This window comes from Lathamus discolor, chromosome 6 (assembly GCF_037157495.1).
Source record: "Lathamus discolor isolate bLatDis1 chromosome 6, bLatDis1.hap1, whole genome shotgun sequence".
Taxonomy (NCBI): Eukaryota; Metazoa; Chordata; class Aves; order Psittaciformes; family Psittacidae; genus Lathamus; species Lathamus discolor.
Genome location: NC_088889.1, coordinates 90,927,809 through 90,955,380, shown reverse-complemented (window position 1 = coordinate 90,955,380; position 27,572 = coordinate 90,927,809). Strand labels below are relative to the sequence as shown.

At 50.0% G+C, this 27,572-nt stretch overlaps 4 protein-coding genes, 1 long non-coding RNA gene and 1 other non-coding gene across 10 annotated transcripts; 2 read left to right on the top strand and 4 right to left on the bottom strand.

Annotated features, from left to right (window-relative positions):
• The first annotated feature begins 535 nt into the window (after positions 1–535).
• On the top strand, positions 536–11,779 carry NOXO1 (NADPH oxidase organizer 1). Of its 4 annotated transcripts, none has more exons than XM_065684873.1 (9): positions 536–719; positions 5,868–5,974; positions 8,318–8,398; positions 8,511–8,586; positions 8,806–8,986; positions 9,242–9,444; positions 9,684–9,797; positions 9,903–10,020; positions 10,259–11,779. In XM_065684873.1, exons 2-9 carry the CDS (start codon positions 5,882–5,884, stop codon positions 10,923–10,925), a joined length of 1,533 nt encoding a protein of 510 aa, XP_065540945.1. In that variant the 5' UTR covers positions 536–719; positions 5,868–5,881; the 3' UTR covers positions 10,926–11,779. The 4 variants fall into 4 exon arrangements, with proteins under 4 accessions (XP_065540945.1, XP_065540946.1, XP_065540947.1 ...); XM_065684875.1 differs by lacking the exons at positions 536–719; positions 5,868–5,974 and adding exons at positions 7,751–7,793; positions 7,903–7,942; XM_065684874.1 differs by lacking the exons at positions 536–719; positions 5,868–5,974 and adding an exon at positions 7,717–7,845.
• Positions 11,780–12,026: 247 nt separating this feature from the next.
• On the bottom strand, positions 12,027–20,797 carry TBL3 (transducin beta like 3). Of its 2 annotated transcripts, XM_065684871.1 has the most exons (22): positions 20,699–20,797; positions 20,492–20,543; positions 20,316–20,408; positions 20,010–20,057; positions 19,593–19,734; positions 19,007–19,091; positions 18,391–18,558; positions 18,021–18,096; positions 17,489–17,585; positions 16,900–17,096; positions 16,626–16,767; positions 16,150–16,208; positions 15,563–15,666; positions 15,300–15,450; positions 14,931–15,161; positions 14,584–14,654; positions 14,029–14,185; positions 13,561–13,619; positions 12,984–13,087; positions 12,683–12,754; positions 12,381–12,539; positions 12,027–12,254 (listed from the first exon to the last, which is right to left on the bottom strand). In XM_065684871.1, the coding sequence occupies exons 1-22, from the start codon at positions 20,737–20,739 to the stop codon at positions 12,142–12,144; spliced, it is 2,421 nt and encodes an 806-aa protein (XP_065540943.1). In that variant the 5' UTR covers positions 20,740–20,797; the 3' UTR covers positions 12,027–12,141. The 2 variants fall into 2 exon arrangements, with proteins under 2 accessions (XP_065540943.1, XP_065540944.1); XM_065684872.1 differs by lacking the exon at positions 12,027–12,254 and having other exon boundaries at positions 12,394–12,537.
• A 256-nt stretch (positions 20,798–21,053) lies between these two features.
• LOC136017003 (uncharacterized) lies at positions 21,054–21,740 on the bottom strand. The gene is made up of 2 exons (XR_010613798.1): positions 21,655–21,740; positions 21,054–21,252 (listed from the first exon to the last, which is right to left on the bottom strand). It is a non-coding gene; the product is annotated as an uncharacterized LOC136017003 (long non-coding RNA).
• Positions 21,354–21,478, bottom strand: LOC136018030 (small nucleolar RNA ACA64). Its single transcript, XR_010614194.1, has one exon. It is a non-coding gene; the product is annotated as a small nucleolar RNA ACA64 (small nucleolar RNA).
• A 267-nt stretch (positions 21,741–22,007) lies between the features above and the next one.
• RPS2 (ribosomal protein S2) lies at positions 22,008–24,894 on the top strand. Its single transcript, XM_065684856.1, has 7 exons — positions 22,008–22,199; positions 22,329–22,418; positions 22,872–22,979; positions 23,545–23,718; positions 23,794–23,953; positions 24,402–24,493; positions 24,772–24,894. The coding sequence occupies exons 1-7, from the start codon at positions 22,044–22,046 to the stop codon at positions 24,850–24,852; spliced, it is 861 nt and encodes a 286-aa protein (XP_065540928.1). The 5' UTR covers positions 22,008–22,043; the 3' UTR covers positions 24,853–24,894.
• Positions 24,895–25,262: 368 nt separating this feature from the next.
• Positions 25,263–27,453, bottom strand: NDUFB10 (NADH:ubiquinone oxidoreductase subunit B10). Its single transcript, XM_065684857.1, has 4 exons — positions 27,258–27,453; positions 26,110–26,248; positions 25,687–25,826; positions 25,263–25,482 (listed from the first exon to the last, which is right to left on the bottom strand). The coding sequence occupies exons 1-4, from the start codon at positions 27,403–27,405 to the stop codon at positions 25,382–25,384; spliced, it is 528 nt and encodes a 175-aa protein (XP_065540929.1). The 5' UTR covers positions 27,406–27,453; the 3' UTR covers positions 25,263–25,381.
• Positions 27,454–27,572: the final 119 nt, after the last annotated feature.

Here is a 27,572-nt window from a genome sequence, read left to right as displayed (position 1 = left end):
GGGATGGACACCCCCTGGCCCTCTGAGACTGAAATCTGAGTCAGGATGGGCAAAATGCGTGGCACAGACATATTCAGGATGGGTTTTGGGCAAAGAGAAAGGCCTGAGTTTAAATGTAGCTCTTGAACAGGGTGACCTTAAGGACAGGTGATATGAAGGAGGGGTGGCCCCAGGGAATGGAGACCCCAAGGATGGGTGGTGGAGTACTATGTCCAACTGGCACAGGTTGCCCGGAGAAGCTGTGGCTGCCCCATCCCTGACAGTGTTCAAGGCCAGGTTGCACAGGGCTTGGAGCAAGCTGCTCTAGTGGAAGGTGTCCCTGCCTCTGGCAGGGGTTGGAACTGGATGAGCTTTAAGGTCCCTTCAACCCAAACCAGTCTTTGATTCTATGAATAATATTCTGAGATGCTCCTGCTTCATTTGGGACCCTAAACACTGAGTTTTCATTAAATTATTTAATGTTCTTTGGAAAATGTTACCCTACACCTTCCGTCATTCTACCACACTTTTTGTGTTTTGCAGGTAGTTCCAGTTGAATATAACTGTTACCCTCTCCAGGGGAACACATCAGCAGGAAGCTGCCTTGTATTTACATGTAAGGATGTAAACCTGAAAGTCCAACCAGTTACAAAGCCAGCACCAGGAATTAGTCATGCAGCTGTTTGTGAAATTACAGGCAACTAGGAAATGACAACAGAAAAAATAACGTATATTTCCAGGTGAGTGAATCATATATTGAACAGTTTTGCTTGTATACAAGAAATGCATCACCTGCAGAATTTCCCAAGGTGTAAATTTATCTCCTAATTTCCAGGAAGGAGCATGCTGCTGTACTGACATATTTCACTGCCAATGAATGGGAGAGACATTGATCTCAGTTCAGATCCATTGATCTTAGTTCAGATCCATCCAGAGCTTTAAAACATGCTCAAAAGAGTCTAAGACTTGGTACACGGTTTACAAAGCCTCTGACTTGCTCAAATCTGGGGTCTATACCAGAAGGTGCAGTATGTTATTTTGCTGTTTATGCTGTTTTTTTTGTGTGGATCTTCTTGCTGGTTAAAATGAGGATACACAAGCAGTGGGGTATATATTTGCAATGGCAGGGATAGGGAGAAAATCTGATTATTTCCTGCAGGTTGGCACAGTCAGTCATCTTATGTGTGCTATGCTCCAGTTGGTCTCCAACATCCCAGACTCTCTCCAAGCATCCATGGACTCAGTTAATGCAATCTGAGTACAAACACAGCAAAACTGAGGGGTTCCTTTTGTGCTCTTGAAAAATAAAGCACAAAATCCTCAGCAATGCAGCTCTCCCTGATTATGGGGTGATCCCTCTCTAGAAGTAGGTCAAAGCAAGGACAAAACAAGTTGCAAATCTCCATGATGGTGGAGAAAGATTATTCTCAGCTAACAATAGCTATAAGAATGTGTGGAATCATTAGGAATTAAACATTAATGAAACAACAGTTCTTCCACATTACTCTTCTCCCTACCAAGCTTATGAGGGAAGATTAAATATTGTCTTTTCCCTGTTTTCTGAAGGGGGAAAGGAACATCTTTCTTTGCTCTGAAAATAAAGGTGAACTGGAGAGATAAGACACTTTGCATATTGTGCTTGTTGACGGCAGTGGGGAATGAGGAAGGGGTAAGAATAGGATGAGCAATGTCTGACTAATCTGGGAGGAATACAGTGGTCTTGTTTCTGGTCTTGTCTTTGATCAGACTTCCCCATATTCAGTGTGAAGTAAGAATAGATTTGTCCCAAGTGAAAGCAGTGTTTGTACCTGTTCTCTGGTGCTTGCTTCACATGCTGTTGTCTGTACAGGTTGTGCTGTTGGGATGTTGGGATTTTCCCCTCCTGGATGTTGGAGTGTGCAGGTCAGGGGCTTGGAACCCCTTGGAAACTCAACCTTGCCTTCTGTATCCTTCATATCCTATAGCTGGGGCCCAGCATGTACACACATATGTGGCCTTGTACCATGCAACACACTCATCAACCACCTTTTCTGTAGGAAATGATGCAGGAAGCTTTCTCTTGCAGCAGCTTAAGTTACATCCTCATCCTTCATGGAAATTTTCTTCTTGAATCATGCTTTTGTCCTCTGCATCACCTTAGAAAAACATGGAGCTAGGGAGCTATTGCAACAAGTGCTTGTTAAACAGACTGTCCAGTGTGCCCCACGCAGCCAGGAAACCTGTGAAAGGCAGCTTTCTCCCTGGGCTGGACAGCTGGATCCCAAAGGCATTCCAAGTTTTCTCCACTCCTCTCACCCCTCTCAGATGGCTACTGTGAACTTTGGGGGAGTTTGATGCAATGTTGTGATTTCACTGTCAGTGCCCTGGGGGGGAGCAGGATCCCCATGTCCTGCGCCCTGGTGTCCTGTGTGGGGCAATAACCAGAGATGTCCCAGCATGAGACCACCACAGGAGATTGCAGATTAAAAGGAGTGGGACTCAGAATTGTTTAGGTTGGAAAAGACCTTTAAGATCATCAAGTCCAGCTGTTAACCCAGTACTGCCAAGGCCACCACTAACACATGTCCCCAAGTGACACATCTACATGTCTTTTAGGTCCCTCCAGGGACGGGGACTTCACCACTGCCCTGGGCAGCCTGTTCCAATGCTTGACAACCTTTTCATGGAAGAAAGTTCTCCTAATATCCACTGTAAACCTCCTCTGGTGCAACTTGAGACAATTCCCTGTTGTATCACTTGTTCCTTGGGAGCAGAGCCCAGCCACCTCCTGGCTCCATCTTCCTGTCAGGCAGTTGTAGAGAGCAATAACATCCCTCCTGAGCCTTCTGTTCCCCAGACTAAACTCCCCAGGTCCCTCAGCCGTTCCCCATCACACTTGGGCTCCAGATCCTGCACCAGCTCCACTGCCCTTCTCTGCCCCTGCTCCAGCACCTCAATGTCTCTCCTCTAGTGAGGAGCCCAGAACTGAACACAGGATTTGAGGTGCAGCCTCACCAGTGCCCAGTACAGGGGGACTATCACTGCCCCCATCCTGCTGCCCATATTAGTGCTGATACATGCTGGCAAGGGGTTTCCTTGTGGAAAAGGCAGAACAAGGTGAGAATGAGGCTTTGCTGGCTGGGACTGTTTCTAACACAGCTCAGGCAGCAGCACTGCAGAATTCCTTTGTCCTCCTTCCAGCAAGCACTGCCTTACCAGCCTGAGCTGGGAGAACAGAAACAGAGAAGTGCTGCTGTGTGTGCTCAAGGGATTCCTGAATCAGATTTCTCTGCCACTGAAAAATGCTTTCGTGCCTGCAGCAGCTACTGAAATCAGAAGGAAATGAAATACCTTCTCCTGGATCAGATATTGCAATAACTCTCATCTCAGCCTGTGTGAAAGTTCAACTGCTTCCCTTGTTCAGGAGCTGAAGGATGGTTTTGTCAACTCCAGCCTCTGATTTTTTTATTCTGATACTTTTTTAAAATAAGAGGCTCTTTATCTATTTATTTGAAGTCTGAAACCTCTTTGTACTCTTCAAACCAGCTTTTAGCAGCTGGGCTTTTCATTAAAGGTGCTGATAGGTCATGTGTTATCGCAGGTGACCTTCAAGAACAGCAGAGGGCAGGTTTTGATCCTGACGGTGATGGTGGGAAAAGATGAAGCTTTCCTACCGGCATCATTCCAGGCGAGGCCCCCCTGGCTGTGCCTGTGGCTCCTTTCCATATCTCCTTTTTGCAGCTGTAGTTTCTCAATGGTTGTTTGAGGACCTTTTCTCTCTTTGCCTTTCCCTGGTGAGTCTAACCTCTAGCAGTTCCTCCTGTTCTGGGCATAGGAGGAGAAACTATTCACAGCCCCACAAATATTCAGCCATCTACAGGTCACTAACCAGCTCAGACCTGACTTATGTACGTGGTAAAGGATGTTCATAACAGGGCTTCTTCCCTTTTTCATGTGTGGGCATTTGCGACAAGGCCATGGCTTGTCAGACTTGGAAAATGGCTGCGGTGGAGCTGTGAAGAGCTGCCTTTGGCTGCCCTAAGCATCTGCACGCTCAGACTCTACTTCTGGCTCTCATTTGGTTCTGTAAAGGACTGGTCCAGGCGCTTGTCTTAACAGGCACTTGTCTTTACTTACGAGGCTGCTGTAAGCACACTGGATTAAGTTATTCCTGATCCATACTGAAATGACATGAAAACCAGACCCCTGGTGTTTCACCCTCAGTGGAGGGAAGCTGGTCTTGTATTTGAGACAGCAGAGGGGGCAGCCTGGGTGGCTGGGGACTCCCCAAAGCCACTGGATGTCCTGCCCTGTCCTTCAGGGTGGGCTATCTGGGTCAGGAACCCTGGTGGGACTCCCCATGATTACACCTTAGTCCCTTTCTGTGACAAAACCAGTATTTCATATACTCAGAGCAGCTCTTTATGGCAGTAGTGATGCTTCTGGCATAGCCAGAGGCAGAGCTCTGCCTTTGCAAGGCATGTGTGCCTTTCTTCTCCATTTCTTTTTGCTTTGGTTTTACAGCCGGCTGCAAAACAACAGTTTTATTATGGAGGAAAGCTTGTCAAAGATGGACAGTCCACTCCTATATATGACTTGTTAATTTATGATCTCTTTTGTACCTTGTGAAATGATTAACGAAAGAAGTAACTGCTCTCCTCAAAACCTGTGTAAATAAATGCTAGCAATGAAACAACAGTGCCCAGCGATACTTGCTAAGTCTTACTTTTTCCAGGCAGACCACTCCTCCGCTATGGTTAATAATTACACACGAGGTACCCGTTTATGACAGGATGACATGGAAGTAGTAGAAGACATTGAGTAAACTTGACAATGTCAGGAAAAGGGTTGGTGTTTTGGGGTTTTGGTAAGTGTGCTCAAATGTAGTGGAATTAATGGCTTCTAATCAGTTCTTCATCGCTCCCAGTATCGATGCTGCTGAGCTCTCAGGGCTTTGCAGTGATGCCCTGGAGGAGCACTTATGCTGATGCAGAAGCAACTTGGCATAGCCCTTTGCTTCTGCAGTTAAGGATACTAGAGATGATGTGACTCTTAGATGAGGCTCTTGCGCAGTTTCATGACATCAAACTTGACAACAACAAGGCAACAATACTGCTGTAACTGCAGAGCATGAACCAAACACTCCAGGTTGACACCAGAAGTGTTGTTATGTCTGAGTAGTGCCTGGCCACTCTCCCCCCATACTCCATACTTCTGTCCTGCATGGCAGTAACCTCCACTTCTGGACTGTGCTCTCTTTGTAACTAATTATTGAGTCCTGAGCAGTTTTGCTCATACTTTGCTTTATACAAGGTTCCTGTCACCAGCCAATCTCCCCCATAAAATCAGCTCTCCCACCTGCACGCCAGCTTTTCAGCCTCAAGTGATTTGAGCAACCTGGTGTAGTGGAACGTGTCCCTGCCTGTGGCAGGGGGTTGAAACTGGATGAGCTTTAAGGTCCCTTCCAACCCAAACCATTCCATGATTCTGTGATTTACAAACCCCATGTACTTTCACCTTCCTGATGTAACATTTAATTACATGGCTTTGACACCCCCCTCCTTGAATTCCCTGAGAATGGTGAAACACAGCAAAGCCTTCGGAACCAGGAATTGCCAAACCCAAGGCAGTTTCCTTCCCTTCTTGTTTTGACTGACACCTGCAGTACCTGCCTATGTGGAGCAATGTGCTGTCTGGTGCACAGAGATTGCAGCTCCTCTAAGGTCTTACTTATCTTTGGCTTTTCCCATTCAGGGTAGATACATTTAAACCTTTACAGTCTTGCAATGGCTTTAACCTGCCAGAGGGGAGACTGAGATGAGCTGAGTAAATCCTTCCTCAATATAGGCTTACAAGCATGCGACAGGTGTTAAAACATGTAAATATGATACGGATGTGTTCTGCTTCAGTTGCAGGAGTTGGAATGCAGTTATCTGCTTGTTTGCTTTTAAATCACGCTGGTGATCGTATCACTGTGCTGGAGATAACGCTGAGGCGCCCTTCTTCCCCATGGCAGGTAGGGGAGCTACAGGAAACCTGCAGAGGGGCTTAGACAAGGGCCTGTAGGGACAGGCCAAGGGGAATGGCTTGAACCTGCCCGAGGGGAGACTGAGCTGAGCTCTCAGGCAGAAGCTCTTCCCTGTGAGGGTGCTGAGGCGCTGGCACAGGGTGCCCAGAGAAGCTGTGGCTGCCCCATCCCTGGCAGTGTTCAAGGCCAGGTTAGATGGGGCTTGGAGCAACCTGCTCTAGTAGATTTATGTATTTTTGCTGAACCCTTTGTGAACAGAGAGATTGAGGGTCCCATTCCAGGGCAGCTGAGGGCAGTAACCTGCTCTGCATCACCTCTCTGTAGGGCAACTCCTGTCCATAGGCCAGGAAGTGCCCTGGAGATGCATCAAAGGGGTTTTCCCATCACATGTGTTCACAGAACTGCAGTGCTCACTGTATCACTTTCCTTTCCCAACAGAGGGCAGATATCCAGCAGCAATAGATTGAAATGCAATGGAAACACTTCTCTGGCCCTAGAAACTGCCATGCTGCTGTGCAGGAGTAACTTCCCGTGCTCACGAAACACAAACCAAGGCCCTGCTCACCATTTTTTCTGGCTATCCAAAAGGAATCTTGTTTCCCTTCCTAGTCAGATTCTGAGGGGGGTGGTTGGTAGATGAAAGATCATCTGCAGCTGCTGCTGAGGGATTTGGGACACCAGGTATAACTGGAAAATGAAAGGGAAGGCACAGCTGAGCTCTCAATTTGGGCTCCAATAACGATAATGATTCAATTCAGGCTTCATCAAAGAAGAGGAGGAGGGGGGACGGAGAAGGCGGTTTGATCACACGCTGCCCATCAGCCAAGTCATAACCTGAAGCACTCTAAAGGCATGTGCAGTGAAAGGACAGGCTTTCAGGGCTGCAATTATGGGGCCTGCAATGCCTCTGGGCAGTGTGAGCTGGTCCATGGGATGAGCTGGAGGTCACCATGGGTGTGTACAGGGATCCTTGATGCAGGATGGGGTGCACAGCACTTGGAGTTGATTCTCCATCGTGTATTTACACCCAAGAAGCTTTGGGACTTTTCCAGTTGTGCCCTGGGGATGTGTTTGTTCATCCTTTGCTCAGCAACATTGGCATCAGCATCTCCCACTAAGTTCTAAGAGCATGCAAACCTACCAGAAATCCACTTAAAGTGTTTTAGCAGATGCGACAAAGCAGTAAAGAGATGAGATCTGTAATCAAGTTGTGCTTGATTTGTGCTTTACAACGAGCCATGGTGTGAATTGGGCTTTAGGGTTGGTGGGAGTGCAGCTGCATATAACAACTCGTTATATGTGTTATAAATATATATGTTATATGTAGATATTGCCATATGTAACATATATGGCAATATAGGCATAAACACAACGTATCCATCCCTGGAAATGCACTTCAGTGCACAGCAGGTATCGCTACCCCAGTGACCTCCTGCCACCCAGGGATGATGAAGGGAGCAGGCACAGGGCCAAGCTTGCTTCCTGGCAGGTTTCTGGTAAGGGTGTGATGTAATAAGATAAGGTAAGATGCTTCTCTCCCAGCCCTCTGAACTCTGACCCTGCATCTGTACTGGGAGTATCTGCATGTTCAGAGCAGGTAAAAGGCACACAGTAGTTTGCCAAACTATGGAATTTCTACCAAGTTAGTGGGTGGAGGAGGAAGTGGGAACACCTGTGCCCTCCCTCCTGTTCCAGCCTCCTGCTCCAGGGTATTTAATCACTGGAGTGGTGTCTGGAGCCACATCTCTGCTCGGCCTCTGGTTGCCCGAGGGAGGGAGGAGAGGCTGAGGAGGATGAGCTGCATCAGGTACCCAGTGGATGTGAAGGCTGTTGGCTTGATGCAATGCAGAAAGCAGAAGGTACTTTAATATTGGGGTTGCTTTTGATTTATTTTACTCCTTAAATATAATTTACAGGATGGGATACCAGAGGCCTTTCTGAGCTGCTCTTACAGGGGTATGTTTGCTCATTTCCCTGCAGTGTTGGGATTAGAGCTTTGTGATATAGGACAGGGGGCTCTTAGACTTGTTTTTCAATCATAGTATCTTAGCATCACAAGAAAACTGTGATCTTGGATTCTGCTCTCTTTCTGCTCTCACTGTCATAAAATTCCTCTGGTTTCAACAGCAATTTGTTGAATATCCATTTGGGGCCCTAAAATTAAGGAAATATTGCTGTAGGTCTAATGTTTAATTTCATTTTCTGATGTGACAGTCTTGCAGCATAAAGCCAGCACTAAACCACAGCCCCTGGCAAATGGTGGTTGCTTGAAAGCACTTGATATTGAAGCTGTGATTAAAAATGGATTTCTTTTCCCTTTTCTCTTCCCAGAACTACATGATGTTTGTGTCTTGGTCAGATCAGACCAACATTCTCATCTACCGGACATTTGAGGACTTTAAGAGATTCCATGTAAGTGAATATCTCCCAGAGAACAGGGTTCCCATGGTGGGGAGGGGGAAAGAGCCCAGCAATGTGGGAGGGTTGCAAAGCACTGCTGTTCTTTCCTTCTCTTTCCTGTTAGAAAGAGCTGAAGAGAAAATTCCCCATTGAGAGTGGCTCGCTCAAGAGATCTGACCGGACACTGCCCAGGTTTAAAGGTGAGAACAAATCCCTGATAGACCCACAAACACAACAGAGCTGTTGGGGACAGTTGTAACAGATGACACAGACCTCAGTCTCTAACCTTCCTCTGGAGCAGATTAAGTGCTTGCTCCTGCTCATGGCACCTAGAACTAGGGTTACAGCAGCTTGCTTTAGTCTATTAAAGACCAGAGCTATTGTGACCTTACACTGACTTTGTTCTTCTGATTTTAAAGATGCAAATGCAAAGCAGAGGAGGAGTGCGAAGCCAGACAGGTGCCTGGAGATCCTGAAACTGCTGGAAACTTATTCCCAGGAGCTGCTGAAAACAGCTGCCAAAATCTCCCAGGGTGAAGATGTGATTCAGTTTTTCAAGGCACAGACCCAAGACCTCGATCCCTCCTTTCCTGAGAACAGGTGTGGAATCATACTTGTATTGTCTTCATGAAACAGAAATGTTACAAGATAGGGATGGAGGAGAACATATTAGCAGAGTTACACACCAGGGCAGCAGGGCAGGGAAGCTCTACTGACTGTTCTAATGCATGCTTATGTTGTTTCTGATGCCTGAGCATTTCTGAGCCTGCTGCTAGATGATTTGACCAAAATGAATACTAAACTCAGCCTCCTGCATGAGTTTTCAGTAAGCAGATATTGAATTTCATTTTGCAGTGCTGTGATCATGCCATCAGACATTGGAGGGGAGAAGAAAGCCCAGGCACAGCGGCAGCAGCAGCAGCCCTCCTGTATTACATGGCCTCAGGCCTCCCAGAGCTACCGCTGCATCGAAACCTTCGAAACCAAAGACACAAAGAACAAGAGTTTCAAAGTCACTAAGAAGGAAATAGTTGAAGTGTTAATCAAGGACATGACTGGTATGTTTCATTGGGAATCTTTGGTTGCAGGGAGGGACGGTAGAGATGGATTCATAGGGTCTCATGGGGGTTTTTATATGGTGTGCTTACCTGGGTTTACACAGGAGGGAAAAATCAAGTGTCAGTGAAGCACCAGCCAGGCACTGAGCTGCTCTGCACAATGTCCTGTCTCTTGTGGCAGAGCAGGGATTATGGTCATCCCCAGGCTGTTAAAACCCTTTCTTTGCTGTTTGCTGCAGGGTGGTGGCTAGTGGAGAACGCAGACAAGCAGATAGCCTGGTTCCCAGCCTCCTACCTGGAGGAGATTGATGTCCATAAGGACATCCATAATGCCTTCTGCTCAGACAAGGAGGGTGAGTCTGCTGCTGGCTCCCTGGGACCCCACATTCCTCCTTCAAAACACAAGGATGGAGGCATTTTCCCCTCGAGGCAAACCCAACCTCTCCCTCTCTCTGCAGGCAGCCTGTACTTTGTTGTGAGGGCCTATGAGTCTCAGAAGGCAGATGAGTTCTCGCTGAACAATGGAGTCGTGGTGGAGGTGGTCAGGAAATCTGAGGATGGCTGGTGGCTTATCCGGTAAGGAGGCTTTTCCAAAACTTTCATTCCTTAAGGGAACTGGTTGCCTGCTGTAGGAGCATCTCGCTCACTCCTCAAGCAGGGTGCCAAGGAGCTTCCCCCTGAGCTGACTGCCCTTGGCTAGGGATGGTTTCCCTTTCCTCACACTCAGTATTGAGCCGAGTCCTCACCTGCCTCCCCTCGGTCTGAACTGGGAGAAGGGCTCTTTCCAGTGTTGCTTTTCATCCATCCCCCTCAGATACAACAACTGTACTGGCTACCTGCCCTCCATGTGCCTCCAACCCTACAAGAACCCCCACCACAAGCTCCAGTCCATCATAAACTGTGGGCTCAACATCTCCACCCCAAACCTCTGTTCCTCCCTGATGGCTCCACAGCCTCTGAGTGAGCACAGGGTCCAGGCTTGCTCTTCCCTTGCCTGTGAAGAGGACCTGAGCTCTCTGAGAGGCAGATCAAGGTCTCTGCCCACAGCCAGCTCCACCCCAGACTTGGAGTCAGACAGCACATCCCTCAGCTCGGGGAGCAGCAGTGAGCAGGATGGACAGCTGAGCTGGCAGCCCAACCTGTCAAGATCCCTGCCTGAAGTGGAGCAGGCCCGGAGCCCTCCCCTGGGACATGCCTTGGCCATGCACAACACCAAGTCTCCACACCTCACCCCCAAGGACAGGAATGATTCTGGCTTTGTGGAGTCATCTGCAGCTGAGCTCAGCTCCTCCCTCACCGACCAAGATGTGGCCACTTGTGTCCCCAAGGTGCCCGCACGCCCCTCGCCCCAGGAGATCCTGCAGAGGTGCAGTACAGTGACCAAGTGTGCAGTGCAGTGCTCCAGGCTCTGCTCCCCAGCTCCAGCATGTGTTCTGGGAGGCACAAATCCAGCCCTGGGCCAGGCATCCCCTCATCACTAACACCCCATGGGAGCCCTGGAGCAGCAGCATTGTTGTCCAAAGGCACTATTAGATCCTAAGGAACTCCAGGGAGTGGCTGTACTGGAGGATTTAGTCGTTTAACTTAGAGGGGCGTCAAGGCAGCTCCTGTATAAGTCAGAGGTCACTTTGAACACAGTTAATTCTCCCTCAGGCAGGTATTCACACTCATTCCTGCATTATTCCCCATGCTACAGCCACCAGGAGAGTGGAGGAGTGAAACCCAGACACTGAGGGACTTGGTGAAACCCAAAGCTACTGTTATTGGTATGGCTGGGATGATGCTGCCATGAGTGTCATTTACTTGAACCCCCCATTTTATACATTTTTATAAAACTCTTTGCTTTTTTGTGTTTGTTTGGGAGTTTTTGTTTGTTTAAAGTTTAAATCAACTCGGACAGTGCAGAACTGACCCTCAAATACATGAACTGGCTGGAGCTGCTGAGGGGCTGTGAACAGAAGTACCTGTTGGCTGGAACCCTCACCTCTGACTGTTCCCTACAGTGCTACCTGTGCAGGCACAGAAACAAGTGGTTGTAACACAGCTTCCTTCCCAGCTGGACCGGGGCCAGAGCCCATTTTTAGGGGCAAAACATGCCCCTTTCAAGGAGGTCTGTGAGTTAGTGAAATCCTCACCCTAAACTCTTCTGATAGAGCTGAGTTAGAAGAATAGTTACAGGAAAACTTAAGACTTTTATGGATACCGTTACCATTAATTTTAGTTATTCTCACAAACATATTTTATAACAAGCAATTCAACCAACTTGTGAGGTGGTGATTGTTCTAACTTTCATACACTGTCTCCAAAATAAAGCAGTTAAATACCTATGAAGATATTATGAAGATGCTTGGGTTTTATACTGACACTGCCCCACTGGGCTTTGGACATATCATTGCCAGTAGCATCTCCAAACTCCATAAAGTCTTTAAATCCCCAGTAAAAAGCCAGGTTCTGCCTTTCCTCCAAACTAAGTGTTCTTTAAGTGTCTGGGCATGAAGATACAAAGGGAAACCACAGCTTGAGCAAAGAAATGACCCTTTCCTCTCATTAAGCCCAAGGAGAATGAAATGTTGGACATGTGGTAGAAATCAAAACTTCATAAATTTATTATAAAACACAGAAGCAGTCCAATTGCCATACCTGGCAGGAATCTGGTCAGGCTCTTCCCTCTGGGAAGGGCCACTGGTAGGATTGGGCTCACAGAGTCACATCCTCCTGACGGGTTGCATCACCCAGCCTCATGTTTTGCCACATGAAGTCAATGAACATGGTGGCCTGTAGCAATCGGCTCAGCCTCTGGAAATGGCGCTCTGCAGAGAGAGAAAAGCTGCCTTTGCTCACCAGAACAGGGAAAATCTCCCTTTAAACCAAGGCAAACAGGGAATGTTCACACCAGGAGGAGTCCCGAGGCTCACTGCTCCTGCAGCACAACTCACCAGTGTAGGGCAGCAGGGACTCCACAGCAGGTTTAATGCCCGAGTACTGCAAGAGGTTCTCTGGTGCTTCATGCTTCAGGAGGGTTTCAACAACAGCCTGGGCCTCATGACAGTTCCGGGAGTTGGTATTCCATGTCACCAGGAATGCTAACACAGCCTCTAGGGAGGAAGGAAATCTGCACATGCTGCCAGTTGCACTGACTGCTGAGCTCAGGGCAGAACAAATACACCCAGAACCCTTTCTTGAGCTGTCAACAAGAACAACATAAAGGTTTTAGCATTTAAACCAGGTTTCAACAGACCTTTCTGATCCTTTCGGAGCCGAACAATGTTCTCTTCCAGGTGCTTTCTCCCATCAGTTTCCTTGAGGATGTCTGTAGGAAAGAGAAACGAAGAGTCCTGTGCAAGAGTCCAGCCCCTGCACCCAAGGACTGAGAGCAGGGAGACCCTTTGTTATCTACGGTGATCCCACTTAGGAAAAGAGGAGTCACAGCAGAAAGGGAAAGCTGAGGCTTTCAGACAATTAGTAGTTGTCTACTAGAAGAGATGTTCTGGAAGGCAGAGAGGGCACAGAAGAGCCTTCAGAGCACAACATGGACCCACCTTTGATGACCATCAACACCGTGTGTGGCCGATCCAGAGAGATTGCCAGCCCTAAAGCTTTGAGGTATCTCTTCTCATGAAGCAGGTTAGAAAGCTCTTGTTCTCTGGAAAGCAAATCAGGATCAAGAGGGAGGTAAATATTTGGCTGGTAACAAAACCGTTTATACAGAAACCAGCAGATTTGGCAGTAAGTGTGCTGAGGTTTAACACCAGAAGTCAATGGTGCTGCCAGTGAATGCCTCAGTGCTCTCACTGTGCACATCATCACCCTGGCACAACCAAGGGCTCCCTGAACTATTCAGTGCTGGCTGAAACAGGAGAAAGTGAAAGAAAACAGGTTTTGACTTCGCTTGTCTTAGAAGTGCATATACATGAGATTAATCAATTGTCAAGCTGACAGTATCACAGCAAGGCTTTGCAGGAACTACAAAGTAGAAGAGAGTACTGTGCCTTGCCAGCCTCTGAATAGCTCTGTGATGTAATGTCTGGATCAGAGAGAGCTGCATGGCTCTAGGTGTAGACAGATTCACTGGACAGTTTGTCCTTCACACCTCATCATTGCACAGGATCAACTTACTTAATAATCTGCTCCTCCTCTTTAGCTTGAGCTTCTTTCTCTTCAATTTCAGTGACATCCTATTAAAACCAGAATAGAACTTTGTCAAATCTTGCTTTAACACAGATGAATTTTGATTTAGCCACCAAGTGATTGGGAGAACAGTTTCTGCAGCAACATCTCCAAGTCATGCAACTTCAGTGTTAAATCCAGCACCCCTCCTCCAAAGCACCTTTAGAACAGCAGCACTGGGGCAGGCTGCTGGGGCCCATCTGCTGCTCCTTTTACAACATCAACTGGGGAAATACACTAAGGCAAAAAAAAACACCCCAAACCCACCAGATGGGCCTCATTGACCCCATTTCTAAGTGCACAAAAAAGCACATGCCATGCTGGGACAGTGAGGAATGAGCCACTGGAATCCTGAGCTCTCCAACTGCATTCTGATCACTAATCCCAGAGGAAACACAGGAACACTCTGTACTGTACCTTCCACAGCGTGATGCAGGAGTCAGTGGATCCTGTCACCACCATATCATCTTGCTTGTTGGAGTGAAGACCCCAGATTTTATTTTCATGACCATCTAATGTTTTCACACACTCATTTGTTTTAATTGTCCAGAGTTTTAGGAGACCATCAGAACCACTTTCGGAAGAGAAAGAGACACACCAAAAAGAATCATTGGATAGATCCATTCTGGCTCTGCCCCACCTCAAACACCAGATAAATCTGTGCCATTCCAATGCCTTCCAAACAGAATTAACCACAAATATCAAGGATGAGGTGCACCCTCAGCTCTCATGCACTAACTATAGTGTGTGTCACCAAGCCAGCAGCTCACTAGAATCCACTGTGTAGCTGGAGGAGATAATTCAGCCCCTGGAGAAAGCTTGGCATAAACATGGCATCTTCCTATCAGTCATTCCAAAACTAAATCCATTACGCACATAAGACCCTTCCCTCCTGCTGCTGATATCAGCAAAGAGGTTTCTACTTCTGATTAGTTTTAGCATCTTCTCCAGACTCCTGGTGCAGGCACTTACCTGCTGAGTAGTTGTGTTCCTCGGCTGACAAAGATGATCTTCAGTACAGAGGCATCGTGACCTTCAAAGGTCTGAAAACAGAGAGAAAGCTCAGAAGTGCCAGAGCTGTTGCCAGGCTTTGAGAGAGACCTCTTCCAAGAGGGTAATATTTATTCCTAAAGCCCAAATAAGTTCCAAAAAGCAGCCTCTATCCTCACAGACCCAGGAAAAAAAGACCAGATCTGGACAGTCAGCATGTTGCTACATTTCAGCTGCATTAACCAGCACATTCTATCTTGAAGCAGCTTAATCAAGCCCTGTAGCACACAAGGGTTACCTAGAGCAAGGGGCAGTGTGATTCTCATTACCTTCAGACAGCTGAAGTCCCGAATACCCCAAAGCTTCAGGGTTCCGTCTGCTGAAGAGGTGGCCAAGACCTGATCCACTGGGGAGAACTGCACACACCAGATCCCACGCTTATGGCCAGTGAAGACACCCAGCAAAGAGCAGTCGGAGCAGGACCAGAGCTTGGCCAGCCGGTCCTGCGAGCCTGTGGCAATCAACTTGTCATTTGGAGACACTGTCACACTGTTTATGTCCTAGGGAAGGCACACGGAGAGTATAAAGCAGTTTAAGCCTTTGCTCTAGCTGTTGGAAAGGTAATAAATGCAAAGTGCAACACAGGAGGGGAAGATGTAAGTACTAAAAGCATGTTCTAAGATCAGGTGGAGCATTACCTTGTTATGACCCCTCTCAGTCACTTTTGCATGAAGAGTTTCTGGGCACGAGATCAAGGCTGCTTTCGTTTTGGAAGAGAGGGACTCTGGGATATTCCAGATCTTGATTGTGCAGTCCTGGCTGCTGGTTACTATGAACCTTTCTTTCAGTCTGAAAGGAATAAACATGTCAGGCGTAAAGAAACTTCACCTACACAGAACAAAGGCCTTCTCCTCCTGTGCCTCATGCTTGCAAAGGGAAACCCTTGTCTGATTTGTATTACCTCGAGCAAGCGACAGCACCAACCCCATGAGCATGACCCAGTCCTTGGGCAACACAGATCACCCTTCCGTCTTTGTTCATCCTCCAGACTCGAATGCTTTTGTCCTGGAATGGGAGAGAACAGAACCCACTGTGCTTTTTGGACAGTGATCGGTTCCCAATGCAGTCACCGCATCCATGAGCTTGAACCTCTGCCTGCATCCATTGGAGCAGGTGAGGACAGACATAGCCAAACAGTGCTCTGCAGTCTGGGATGTCAGCATGGAGACTTGTTTCTGAGTGTATCTGAGCACTTGGCACCTTTGTTTCCAAGAGTTTTTACACACAGCTCCCCATCAGTCTCACACTAATCCTATCTCTGAACTCTAATGCAAAGCCAAAATGCTCAGAGAATGACACATCTCCTTTCAGGCTGATAAAATACAACCACGTTTCCCTAGGGATGTTAAAAAGGGATAATGGAAGAGCCTTATGTTGGAGGGATGTAGCAGACAGGAATTCTGCCCTTTCTGGAGCACCAAGAAGGAATACAACTCTGCCCATAAAGATCACTAGGAATGAAGGGTTTAATGAAGAAAAATAACACACCTTAGCACAGCTGACAAACATCAGGCCTTTTCTGAAGACATCCAGAGCAAGAATTGTTTCTAAACAGAGGAAAAAACCCAGTTAGATGCAAAGTTAATACTGAAACTGGTATGAATGGGGAAGTGACAAGTCCACCACTTTGTGACTGGGAACAGGGTTGGGACACAATGTGTCCACACGCACTACAGTGACTGGCTGCTTATGGTGCTGGTGCAAGCCCATCACTTGCAGCTTCAAAACTGCACTCATACCTGCATCTTGAGCTCCAATTTAAAGTAATCTCACTGCTAGTGAAAGGGACTGAACAGGCAGACACAGAAAAACTGATGTTTGCAAACCCAGAACAGCAAAACAGCTCCAAACCTCTGGTGATGCTGTTCCAGAGAACTCAAGCACTCCAGTCTCCACACGTGGGTTGTGAAAGATCAAGCTATACTTGCACATCTCGCCCATCCACACCAGAGCTGATCACTGACCTGTGTGGCCATAGAGGATCTGGCAGTGCGACGTTGCCAGTTCAAACACCTTCAGCTGAGGGCTATTGGTAGCCACCACAATGTGAGAATCAGCAGGCCCAAAGAACTTCACATCCAGAACCTCATCGTTGTAACCTGCAAGCTAAAAATGGCAGAACAGAAACAGCTGAATAGCAAAAGCTGGCTAGAGAAGTACTGAATGCTTTCCCCAGAAGCAGAGCTGGTCCCAAAGTATGGATAAAGGAAGAGGAAAAGGGAGGCTAAGGGTTGTTACCTGCTTCCTGAGCTGAAGAGTTTGAGCATCATAGAAAACAATGTTGTGTTCCACAGACACTGTGACAATCTCATTTCTCTCAGGCACCAGCATGCACTGGGTGACACTGCGCTCGCTGGCCTCCTCCTTCAGCTCAAAGGGCACAGGCTGGGAATACACACAAGCAGCTGTGGCCACTTCCCAAACTTTCAGGATACCTGATAAAAATAAGGATATAAATTACTGTTGTTTTAGACAGTGATTGTCCAAAGAATATAAAACAAACCCTGGCCTTGCCTACTGGAAATTGCTCAGCAGCTTTAAGGCAGGGCTACGAAGAGATCCAGTCACAGCAGCAAAGGGCCACAAAGTTTCCTTCTGTCCAAACCAAACTTCATTGCAGTTTGAAAGCATACATAGATAAAGCTCCACAGCATGCCTGATCAATCCTGCTCATTTACTGCTGTTGGATTCAGGAGAAGGCTGTGCTCTCCAGCCCTCGGGAATTCAGCTCAAGGATTCTGCCACCCAAAGAACACCCATCCCAGGTATACTGGCAAGGCAGTGTCGTAAGCCTCCAGATCCGGCAGTGACACACCAGGACACTCACCTTTGCTGCCAGCTGTGACAAAGTGCAACCCTTGTTTCTTCACACCCAGCTGAGAGAAATCTGCCTTTTCTGGTAACAAGACAGCAGCTTCCACGCTCTGCAAATGAATTGGCCAAGCGCCAGCTGAGCACAAGGGACTGGGCTCCCACTTCAGCAACCAGAGCTGTGAAGAGCCTGCTAGTGCTGACAAACACACAGCATCCACACTGCTGCCCCAGACTGCACAGCTACTGAGGACAGGCAGTAGATACAGCAAGAAGAAAGGTTTGACATGAGTGTCCTTCCCTACTCTAGCACTGGGGCAGTGGAGGCAGCAGTGGCATGTATTCCCTCAACTGCCCAGGCACAACCACACTGACCAAAGAGAAGAAGAAAATGAAGAGCTTTACATACAGAGTTTAAGGCCTTTGGGAAGTATAAGGGGGAGAAACCTGCTTTCACCATACAGAGGAAGCTAAAGAGGGAGAGGTACTGTAGGACTGAGCTAGAAACTGCACAGGATCTCAGAGGAATAAGTGAAATGCAATTTCACCTCATAGACAGGGACAGTGTGTTTGTTTTCGCTGGTTTTCAGGTCCCACACGATGCAGATTTTATCCCGGCCAGAACTGGAAGGTAAAAGAGCAGTTTCAGTGCTAAATCCATTCAACTCAGACTGAGAACTCAAGCTCTGAGTGACAGTTTGGAATTGTTGGGGTTCAGCACCTCTCTGAAGAGGCCCATGTGAAAGAAAGCACCAGCTCTCCATATAGCAGCACAGGATACTGCCAGAAACACCCCTCAGGCAGACACTGAATACTTGTAGTTTGCTTCTCCTCACAAAACCTTCCCAGACCCTAAAGAAACCCCCAGTCTCTGGCAGGTGAAGGGGAGAGACAGGCTAAAACCCTACAGACTTTTACCTAAGGAGCGTGTTTCCATCTGCAAATGCCAGCGAGGTGACAGCACTGAAGTGTCCATCCAACACAGCAACACACTTGCTGGAATTCAGGTCCCAGATGCGGATTTTGTAGTCAATTGAGGAGGAGAAGAGTTGCAGACGGGACATATCAGGGTGGAACTCCACAAGGCTGGACAGAAGGAGATGCACTTGAATGGGACAGGAATAAACTATCTGGCGTTAGCCTAACAAGTAAATGTGTATTCTACACAAAGGGTTTGATAGATTGATTGACATCAATGTATAAGAGGATGTTTTTTGTAGGACTTCATTCCTCTGCCACCCATTTACAATTGATCTTTGACAGTCTTTTCATGTTCTTAATGTACATCCATTAGCAAGCACAGATATTCCATTTACATCCCAACAAATTCCTTGACCAAACACTTTTCTCTCTGGGCTAAGGTCAGTCATAGCCCTCCTCCTTCTCTACACATCTCACAAGGCAGGAAGCAGAAGAGCCCAGAACCTGCTTGGAATGGGCCTCTATATTCCATTAACCCAAGACATTTCACATCAATCCCAGCATCCAAGCACTACACTAATGCCAGTGATGGACAAATATGACTTGTCCTTACTGTACAACTCCTGAAGATCCTTTTAGGTTGTGTGTGCAGTACTGTTTGATCATATCCCAGATCTTAATAGTGCTGTCACAGCCACCTGGCAAAAGAAGGGCATGTAAGAATGAGTTATGAAGGAGAGAAGGGGTCCAACATATCAGCACCTGTAAAGTTTCATGGATTGCAATGGCAGCAGAAGGAAAAATGAATCCAGTAACAACCACCCAGAGCAAGAGGAGCCCTTTTATACCTTCAAAGAGGTGGACAAAACCTGATAGCTCAGAGTCAGGCTTAAAGTACAATGAAGTCACAGGTAAAGCCTGAACAGGAGTCCCTGTTCTACACCAGGATAACTATATTGCACTGCCTCATAGATGTCTGATATTTATGAGCATTTTACTCTATGTACTTTAGATAGAACATTGAAAGGATTTCTTGCTGTCTGCCAAGACATCATTGCTATCCAAGTAAAACCTCCTCTGACTCTGCCTGACCTCAGGAGATCGCTACCTCAGGCTGTGTCCAGCTCAGCTGAATTATTCAGAAGCTGAAGGGCCACTCGATATCCCTGCCACCGTGTGAGCAAGAGGTAGGCCCATACCTGTGGCCAGCAGCGTTGAGGTAGAGTCAAAGGCCACGGCAGCCACGGGCGCTACGTGCACGGCCTTCCACGTGCGGACACACTGGTTCTCTCGCCAGTTCCACTGCTTGAGCAGCAGCGCCCGGCTCCCGGTCACAAGGATCTACACAAGAGTAAGGGGAAGGAAAGCACAATGAACCACTAATTTGAGTTCAATTTCTTTCAGTCCCTATGTACAAAGCATGGAAACGCCAGTTGATGTGATACTCTTTACAGCTCAGTCTCTCGGTGGTCCTCTAACTCAAACCTAGAGGGGAGACAGACAGAAGCACCTCCATAGAAATCTCTGGAAGCACACGCAGAGCGGCCTTCAGCTTCCACTGGCTTTATCAGAAGACCTGACAGAACAGGAAAGAAACCCACAAAGCAAACACATACCTCATCATCAGGACTAACAGCAAACGCAGTGATGTCCTCCTCCTCATCCTGTGAAAACAAAAGGTAAAACCCCATGGTTAAAGCACTCATGGAGGCTCTCAGAGGTCCCTTCTCTATGCGCTTCTGCTGGTGCTGAGCACAGTGGCTCCCAGCTGCACTTAGGGACAACACAAGTAGCATCTGCCTGGGTTTAGAACCTCCTCATCCTCCCCTCTGCTTCAGATCAACAGCAGTGAAACACCCCAGGAGCCCCTGAGAGCCCTCACAGGTTTCACCACCAGCCACGGAGCCTGGACCCCCCCTCACCTGCTGGAGGCTCTGCAGGGCTCCCGTTTCCACCTCGATGATATTGAGCTTGTTCCCGCAGGGGCAAAACATGAACTTCCCATCTCGGTTCACCTGGAGGAAAGGGAACGGGAAGCAGGAATGGCACAGAGCCAGGCGACGGGGTGTTCCTACACCCGCCTCGGGTCGGGCATTACCTGGACTCTCCCTCCCTTGTAGAAAGGCTCGATCTTCCTCGACACGGCGTAGCTGCAAGGCACAGAGAGACCCGCGCAGGAACGCGATTAAACCCGAACCGTGGCTGCCCATATGGCCCCAGCAAACACGTCCAGCCCCAGCGGCTCCAGTGCCCCCGGCCCCGCAGCCCCCCACGCCCGGCCCCGGACGCTCCGGTCCCTCCTCACTTGCTCTTGAAGCGCAGGGTGCTGGCGGCCGCCTCCTCCATGTCCGACACCGCATGCGGGCCGCTTCCGGCGCTCCCGGTTGCTACGGGAGAAGGGCACCGTTTCCGGCGCATGCGAGTGATGCGGCGGAAGGGACACCACCAGCGCCATAGGTGGTGTGGCACCGGGGAGCCCCCGGGATAACCGGTGTGAACATCCGGTACCGCAACGCCGGCGGGGCCAGAGCGGCTCCGGACCACGGCCCAGTACAGCATCCCTGCTCTGCCCCCAGGGAAGCGACCTCCCGGCCCCAACCACCGCGAGAAACGGGCGGTTTATACAATAGAAACAGCCACCAGAGACTCAACACACGGGCTTTCGAGTAATTCACCCTTTATTGTGCAGACAAATACAGAACAGGACCATTTCAAAGTGTTTCTGCTGTGAATACTCCATCACCGTCCGCTGCAGCACCGCCTGCTCTGCATGGCTCTCATAAGCAGTGAGGAGAGCCCTTCTGAAGGCGCAAGGAGCACATGGCACCGCTGTCCATCCAGGGAGGAAGAGCGCAGCCCCTGCCGAAGGAGGCAAAGTCAGCGATGAGAAGAGCCGCTCCCTCAGCGCGCATTATCCCCCATTAACACCCAGGGTATAAACGGGTACGTCCCGGTACGGGGGCTATGGGAACATGGGTTTCACTCCCCGCACGCCACTGCGGGCAGTAAGCTTTATGTTCCCTTTGCTGTCGGCACAGTTACCTCACCAGGGGCCACACGAGAGCCCAAGTGATTTTCAGACCGCGCCTGGAACTAACACGATCCCCAATGCGCCTTCCAAAGCCACTCACCGAGATCCCACCCAGCACCAGCTCAGGACCACCACAGACACAGCCCAAAAAGTGCCTTTATAAGCTTAAAGAGCACGAAAAGGGGTAATACACCGCATCAATCACAACAACAGCATAACCCACAACCTACCGCAGCTCCTATACTGAGCGCCCTACGCCTGCGCTCCCCTATATATACACACCGCACGGCGACCGCGTGGTCTCGGAGCCCCGGACCCTGTATAAGTGAGCGCAAAGCACCGCACTGCCCCGCCAGGTATTCCTCATTCAGCGCCTGGGGCCGCACCGCCGGGCGGTGCTCTCGCGAGACCTCTCAGACTATAAATACCCAGCAGCGGCGCCCTACGGGCCTTCTACTCTGAGAACACGTGAGTGGGGGCGTGATGGCGGCAGGGAGGGATGGCGCCGGTGCGGCCTGCACCGGATCCGTGTCCATCCGTGCGGCCTGAGGAGCGGGGGCACCCGCCGGAGCGGCGGTGGCCATGTCCCGCCTTAACGCGCCCTTGTTTTGTCTAGCAAATGGCGGATGACGCCGGTGCTGCAGGAGGTGCGGGAGCGGCCCGAGGGGGCTTCCGCGGCGGCTTCGGGACCGGGCTGCGGGGCCGCGGGCGCGGCCGTGGACGGGGCCGAGGGAGAGGCCGTGGGGCTCGCGGAGGCAAGGCCGAAGATAAGGAAGTGAGTGGTTCCGGGGGTGTGCGGTGCGGGGCCAGGAGGGCGGTGGGAGGAGGCCGTGTCTGTTCGGAAGCTGGAGCCGGTTCCCCCGGGGTGCTGCCGGTGACCCTTGTCCGTGGATTTCTTTGCTAGTGGATTCCTGTCACCAAGCTTGGTCGCCTGGTCAAGGATATGAAGATCAAGTCTCTTGAGGAGATCTACCTCTTCTCACTTCCGATCAAGGTAAGCCTCCATGGGCACTGCGGTAATGTACAGGAGAGCTTTAACCTGAGCTGTGGAGCCGGCAGCGGCAGCTGCACTTGCATTCGGGGTGCTCAAGTGATGTGTTCGGGATAATGACGTGAATGGACAGTAGCTGAGGGCTGGTGTGGGCGCTGGTAGCGATGTGTGCTGGGGGGTTATCTTCTGCCTTGTGTGGGGAGGCAGCACATTGCTCCAGTGCTTCTGTGATGGTGCTGCTCAGGGATGGAAAAATGGAGCTTTAACTTGTATTGGCCCGTGCAGCAGCTAGAGCCAGCTCAGGCCTGTGAAATTAACATATTTAAGCAAGTTCCTTTAAAAACATGCTTATTGTTGATAAAAACATGCTTATTGTTGAGGGTGAATGTAGGAGCTTTACAAGCTGTGTTGTTTAGAAAGTGAGGCCCTGTGTGGCTCAAAGTCTGACTCTTCCAGGAGTCGGAGATCATCGATTTCTTCCTGGGGTCCTCCCTGAAGGATGAGGTTTTGAAGATCATGCCTGTCCAGAAGCAGACCCGTGCTGGTCAGCGCACCAGGTTTAAGGTGGCCTTTTTTTTCTCTTGTGTTATGTGTGTTGTTTGCTGCTCTTTTGGTATTGAACTAACAAATCAGTTCAAATACCTTTCTCCTTTTCTGTAGTAACTACTGAATGCTCTGGTGTGAGGATCACTTTCGGTGGCTTGAGAAGTAGCTGTGTAAACTGTAGCAGTGTGTTCAGATGTTACTTAAAGCAGTCACAGCACAAAACTAAGTTGTGCTTGCTCAGCAGTCTTGGCTTTTCAGGGCCTGTGGCACAGAGAGAAGCCTTGGGTGTCATGTCATGAGGGAATGATGCTTGGGAATTACTGGGGTTTTTGACTAGTAGGAGGCTATAGCATGGAATTGAATCCCAGTTCTTCAGCTTTGGAAGGATGAGCTCTTGGGCAGGGAGATGCGCTTCCTGAACTGTGAGCTCTGGTGTGCAGGTTTTAGCACGTGGGATTTGATTTGTGTCTGGGTGAGCTGTTACTGCTCGCTGCTGCGTATGCAGGTTGGGTTACCCTTTGCTGGGAGACCCCACTGGTCTGAGCAGCTCAGCTGCAACTGAAAACTCCTCTTTCCATCCCAGGCTTTTGTTGCTATCGGGGACTACAACGGCCATGTTGGCCTTGGTGTTAAGTGCTCTAAGGAAGTTGCCACTGCTATTCGTGGGGCGATCATCCTGGCTAAGCTATCCATTGTGCCAGTACGACGGGGCTACTGGGGCAACAAGATCGGCAAACCCCACACCGTGCCTTGCAAGGTGAGCAGGGCTCCCAGGCCTGGGCTTGGTGATCAGTGGGTGTTTTGGGAGCCATGACCTGGTGTGTCTGTGCAGGTCACTGGCCGGTGCGGATCTGTCCTGGTGCGTCTGATCCCGGCTCCCCGTGGCACAGGGATTGTGTCTGCGCCTGTCCCCAAGAAGCTGCTGATGATGGCTGGGATTGATGACTGCTACACCTCGGCCAGGGGCTGCACGGCCACCCTCGGCAACTTTGGTGAGCTTCAGGGCTTTGTGCTGCATCTTAGCTGTGTGTAATGTCATCTCTGTCACTGACAGGGGCACAGTGTACCCATCTCCAGAGTTTAATCGGTGTTGATTCAATTTTAGCAGCGAAACAGAAGTAAAGGTTTCTGCTGATACCTCTTACAATGCAGGTTCATCCTGTTGCAGATAATCCTGAAGTTCTGTAAAAATTAATTCTAAGGAATTGCCTTTATGTGCCTTGATAGTAAAACATCTCCCAATCTGCGCGATTGCACTTGGTTGAAGTAGTGTAATTGTCGTATATGGTGAGAGAAAGAAACCTGAGTTGTGTGTGCGCATCAGGGAGACCCTGCTGTGGTCTCCCTGTTCCATGCTAGATTCTACACCTTTGGAGCAGTGGGGCTGGGCACAGCTGGTTTCTGTGGCAGCAATGAGCAATGTGTGACTTCTGTCCATAGCTAAAGCCACCTTCGATGCCATCTCCAAGACCTACAGTTACCTGACTCCTGACCTCTGGAAAGAGACAGTGTTCACCAAGTCTCCTTACCAGGTGAGAGTGATTCTGCAATTCACAGCCCAGATCCTGCCCTTTAAAGTTCAGGTGCTGTTCCCAAAGGATTCACTAGGACAGTAGGAGAGTGGTGGTGCAGTCAGAGTTGACTGCCAGGTCATTTAATGGGTGAAGGGAATAGGAAAGCTTTGAAATACTATCTTGTATGTGAAGTACCCCAGGCCTCACACAGACAATTGTTGGGAAGGGATGTGGTGCTGAGAAACCCGTGAGTGTGGTTAAGGAAATAAAACACTGTTTTGATTGTTTCTTTGCAGGAGTTCACTGATCACCTGGCGAAGACCCACACCAGAGTGTCTGTGCAGAGAACCCAGGCAGCTGCTGTGGCAACCACTTAAGCGGGTTTGGAGCAAGACAATAAAAGTGATCAGTGAATAAGAGATTGCAACTGGTTTAATGGGATGGTGAATGCTTTGAGTGGATGGATCTGCAGGCCACAGCCTGAACATCTGTTGAACTGAAAGTGTATTAGGCTGTGCTGATCCTTGTTCATCTTATATTAGTCCCTAAGTGGGGTCTAGAGCCAGCTTTGCTGTCCTACAGCATGTGCTCTTCGCCTTAATTAGGGAGGTGGGGAGAGGTCCAGTGGGAAATCCCAGGTAAGGCAGCCAGGAGGGCTGACCATGTTTTTAGGGGATGGTGATGATCACCTGGAATGCAGAGATGCTGCTGTTTCAGCAGAGCTGAATACAGAAGACTTCTCTTAAGGGTTTTCAGATCCCCTCAAAGAATGAGTCCAGATTCCAGCTGTATGGCGGATGTGCTGTTCTGCACATTTATTGTAGAGGTCAGCAGCATCAGAGCTGAAAGATGCAGCATGCAGAATCAGGTACAAGCACCACAGAGGGACCTGTGAACCATTCACACCTACTCAGAGGCACTGGCTTGTGCTTTCCTCTCCTCCATCATCCTGTGCTTCTGCTTCATCAGGCAAGTCCTCGCATTTCCATGGACACCAAGATCACCATCTAAAAAGAAAGTCAGTGTGTGAAGAGTGGCTCTCTGCAGCTAAAAAGAAATGTGCCCCTGTTGGGATGCAGCTCCAGATCCCTGCTGCCTGTGTGCCCCTGTTGGGATGCAGCTCCAGATCCCTGCTGCCTGTGTGCCCCTGTTGGGATGCAGCTCCAGATCCCTGCTGCCTGTGTGCCCCCACAGGCTGTTGCTGTACTCACATCTGTCCTGGTAGGCTTTGGTAACCTGTACCAGCAGCTCTGCCTCCTTGGCACAGTTCTGGAACTGGTTGGGTCCTTCCCTCTGCTTGCAAGCACCAAGCCTTTCCCGGACTATCTCCACGATTTCCTGATCAACCATCCTGCGGGAAAGATAGAGGTGACTCCTACCCCAGCCAAGAGGTGATAGAACAGCCAAGGGGGGGGTGGATCCTTGTGGAAGCTCAGGTGTAGGAAGCAGACAGCATGGGAGGATGTGTTCTCATGGCCTGGGGGTGCTGCAGGCGACAACAGCCCTATGAAAGGGGTGTTCTGTAAGGGAGTGGGTAGGAGGTGCTGTCAAGGCCCCGGAGTCTGACAATGCTGTGAGTTCAAGCCAAGGGCTGCAGGTCCCAGAGGTGACAACCAGAGCAGTGACAGCCATACCTGTCCCTCCTCCACTGTGCTTCAGCCTCATAGAAGCAGAGGTAGTCTCCCTCCAGACACTCGCTCAGGTCGGGCACACGGCGGAACTTCTGGTGGTAGTAGTAGTACTTGTTCTTGGCCTGCTGGCGCTCGATCCACTCTGCAGCAACAGCCCCATGGTCAGACACCCCTGACCCACAGCTACAGAGGGGCAGCACGGCCCCAGTGCCTGCCAAAGCTTCACTGCCTGGTGCTGCTGCTGCCTTCCCAGGCCCCAGGTTGGTGCTTGCTGTCCCTGCTGTGTTCTTGTCCATGTCCCTGTGTTTGTCCTCCTGCCTCTGCTGTGTCCTTGTCTGTGTCCCATGTCCCTGTGTCCATGCTGTGCTCTGATGTGTTCCACGTCCCTCTGTTCCTCTGCTGTGTCCCACATCCCTGTGTATGATGCTGTATACACATTTTGTTCTTACCTGTATCCCGCATCCCTGTGTCTGTCCCTGCTGTGTCCCATGGCCCTGTATCTAACCCTATGTGCATGCTGTTGTCTGTATACCACATCCCTATGTCTTTGTGTCCCATGTCCCAGTGTCCGTGCTGTGTTCTGTGTCCCACATCTCTCTGTCCATGCTATGCCTTTGTATTCCAAGTCTGTGCCTGTCCCTGCTGTATCCTTGCCTGTGTCCCGGTCTGCCCCACTCCCGGTGCCGGTCCCTGCTGTATCCTTGCCTGTGTCCCGGTCTGCCCCACTCCCTGTGCCTGTCCCTGCTGTATCCTTGCCTGTGTCCCGGTCTGTCCCACTCCCTGTGCCTGTCCCTGCTGTATCCTTGCCTGTGTCCCGGTCTGTCCCACTCCCTGTGCCTGTCCCTGCTGTATCCTTGCCTGTGTCCCGGTCTGTCCCACTCCCGGTGCCGGTCCCTGCTGTATCCTTGCCTGTGTCCCGGTCTGTCCCACTCCCTGTGCCTGTCCCTGCTGTATCCTTGCCTGTGTCCCGGTCTGTCCCACTCCCGGTGCCTGTCCCTGCTGTATCCTTGCCTGTGTCCCGGTCTGTCCCACTCCCTGTGTCCTTGTGTGCCCGTCCCTCGGCCTTACCCCCGCTCCCCTCACGGCACCGCGGGGCGGCCCTAGGCCCGCCGGCAGCGGTGTGTGTGGGGGTGCTCCTGTCCCCCCGGTACCTCGCACGAAGGTGACGGGCGCATCGACGATGTAGCTGAACGCGGTCCGGAAGAAGGCGACGGGGTCCGGCAGCGACGAGGTTCTCTCGGAGACCGGGGTGCGGGTCGGGGGCACCTTGTACGCCTCCCGGTTGCTGTCCTCCGGCATGGCGGCGGCGCGGGCGAGATGGCGACGGGGCCAAATGGGGCGTTCTACGCATGCTCCGCCGCGCCCGGTGCACGCCGGGAGGTGTAGTCCGTGCCGCGGACCGGCGCTGCTCCGCCTCCGGTCCCGGTCGGAGCCGTTGAATCAACGGGCTTGGAACAGCCCTTTGA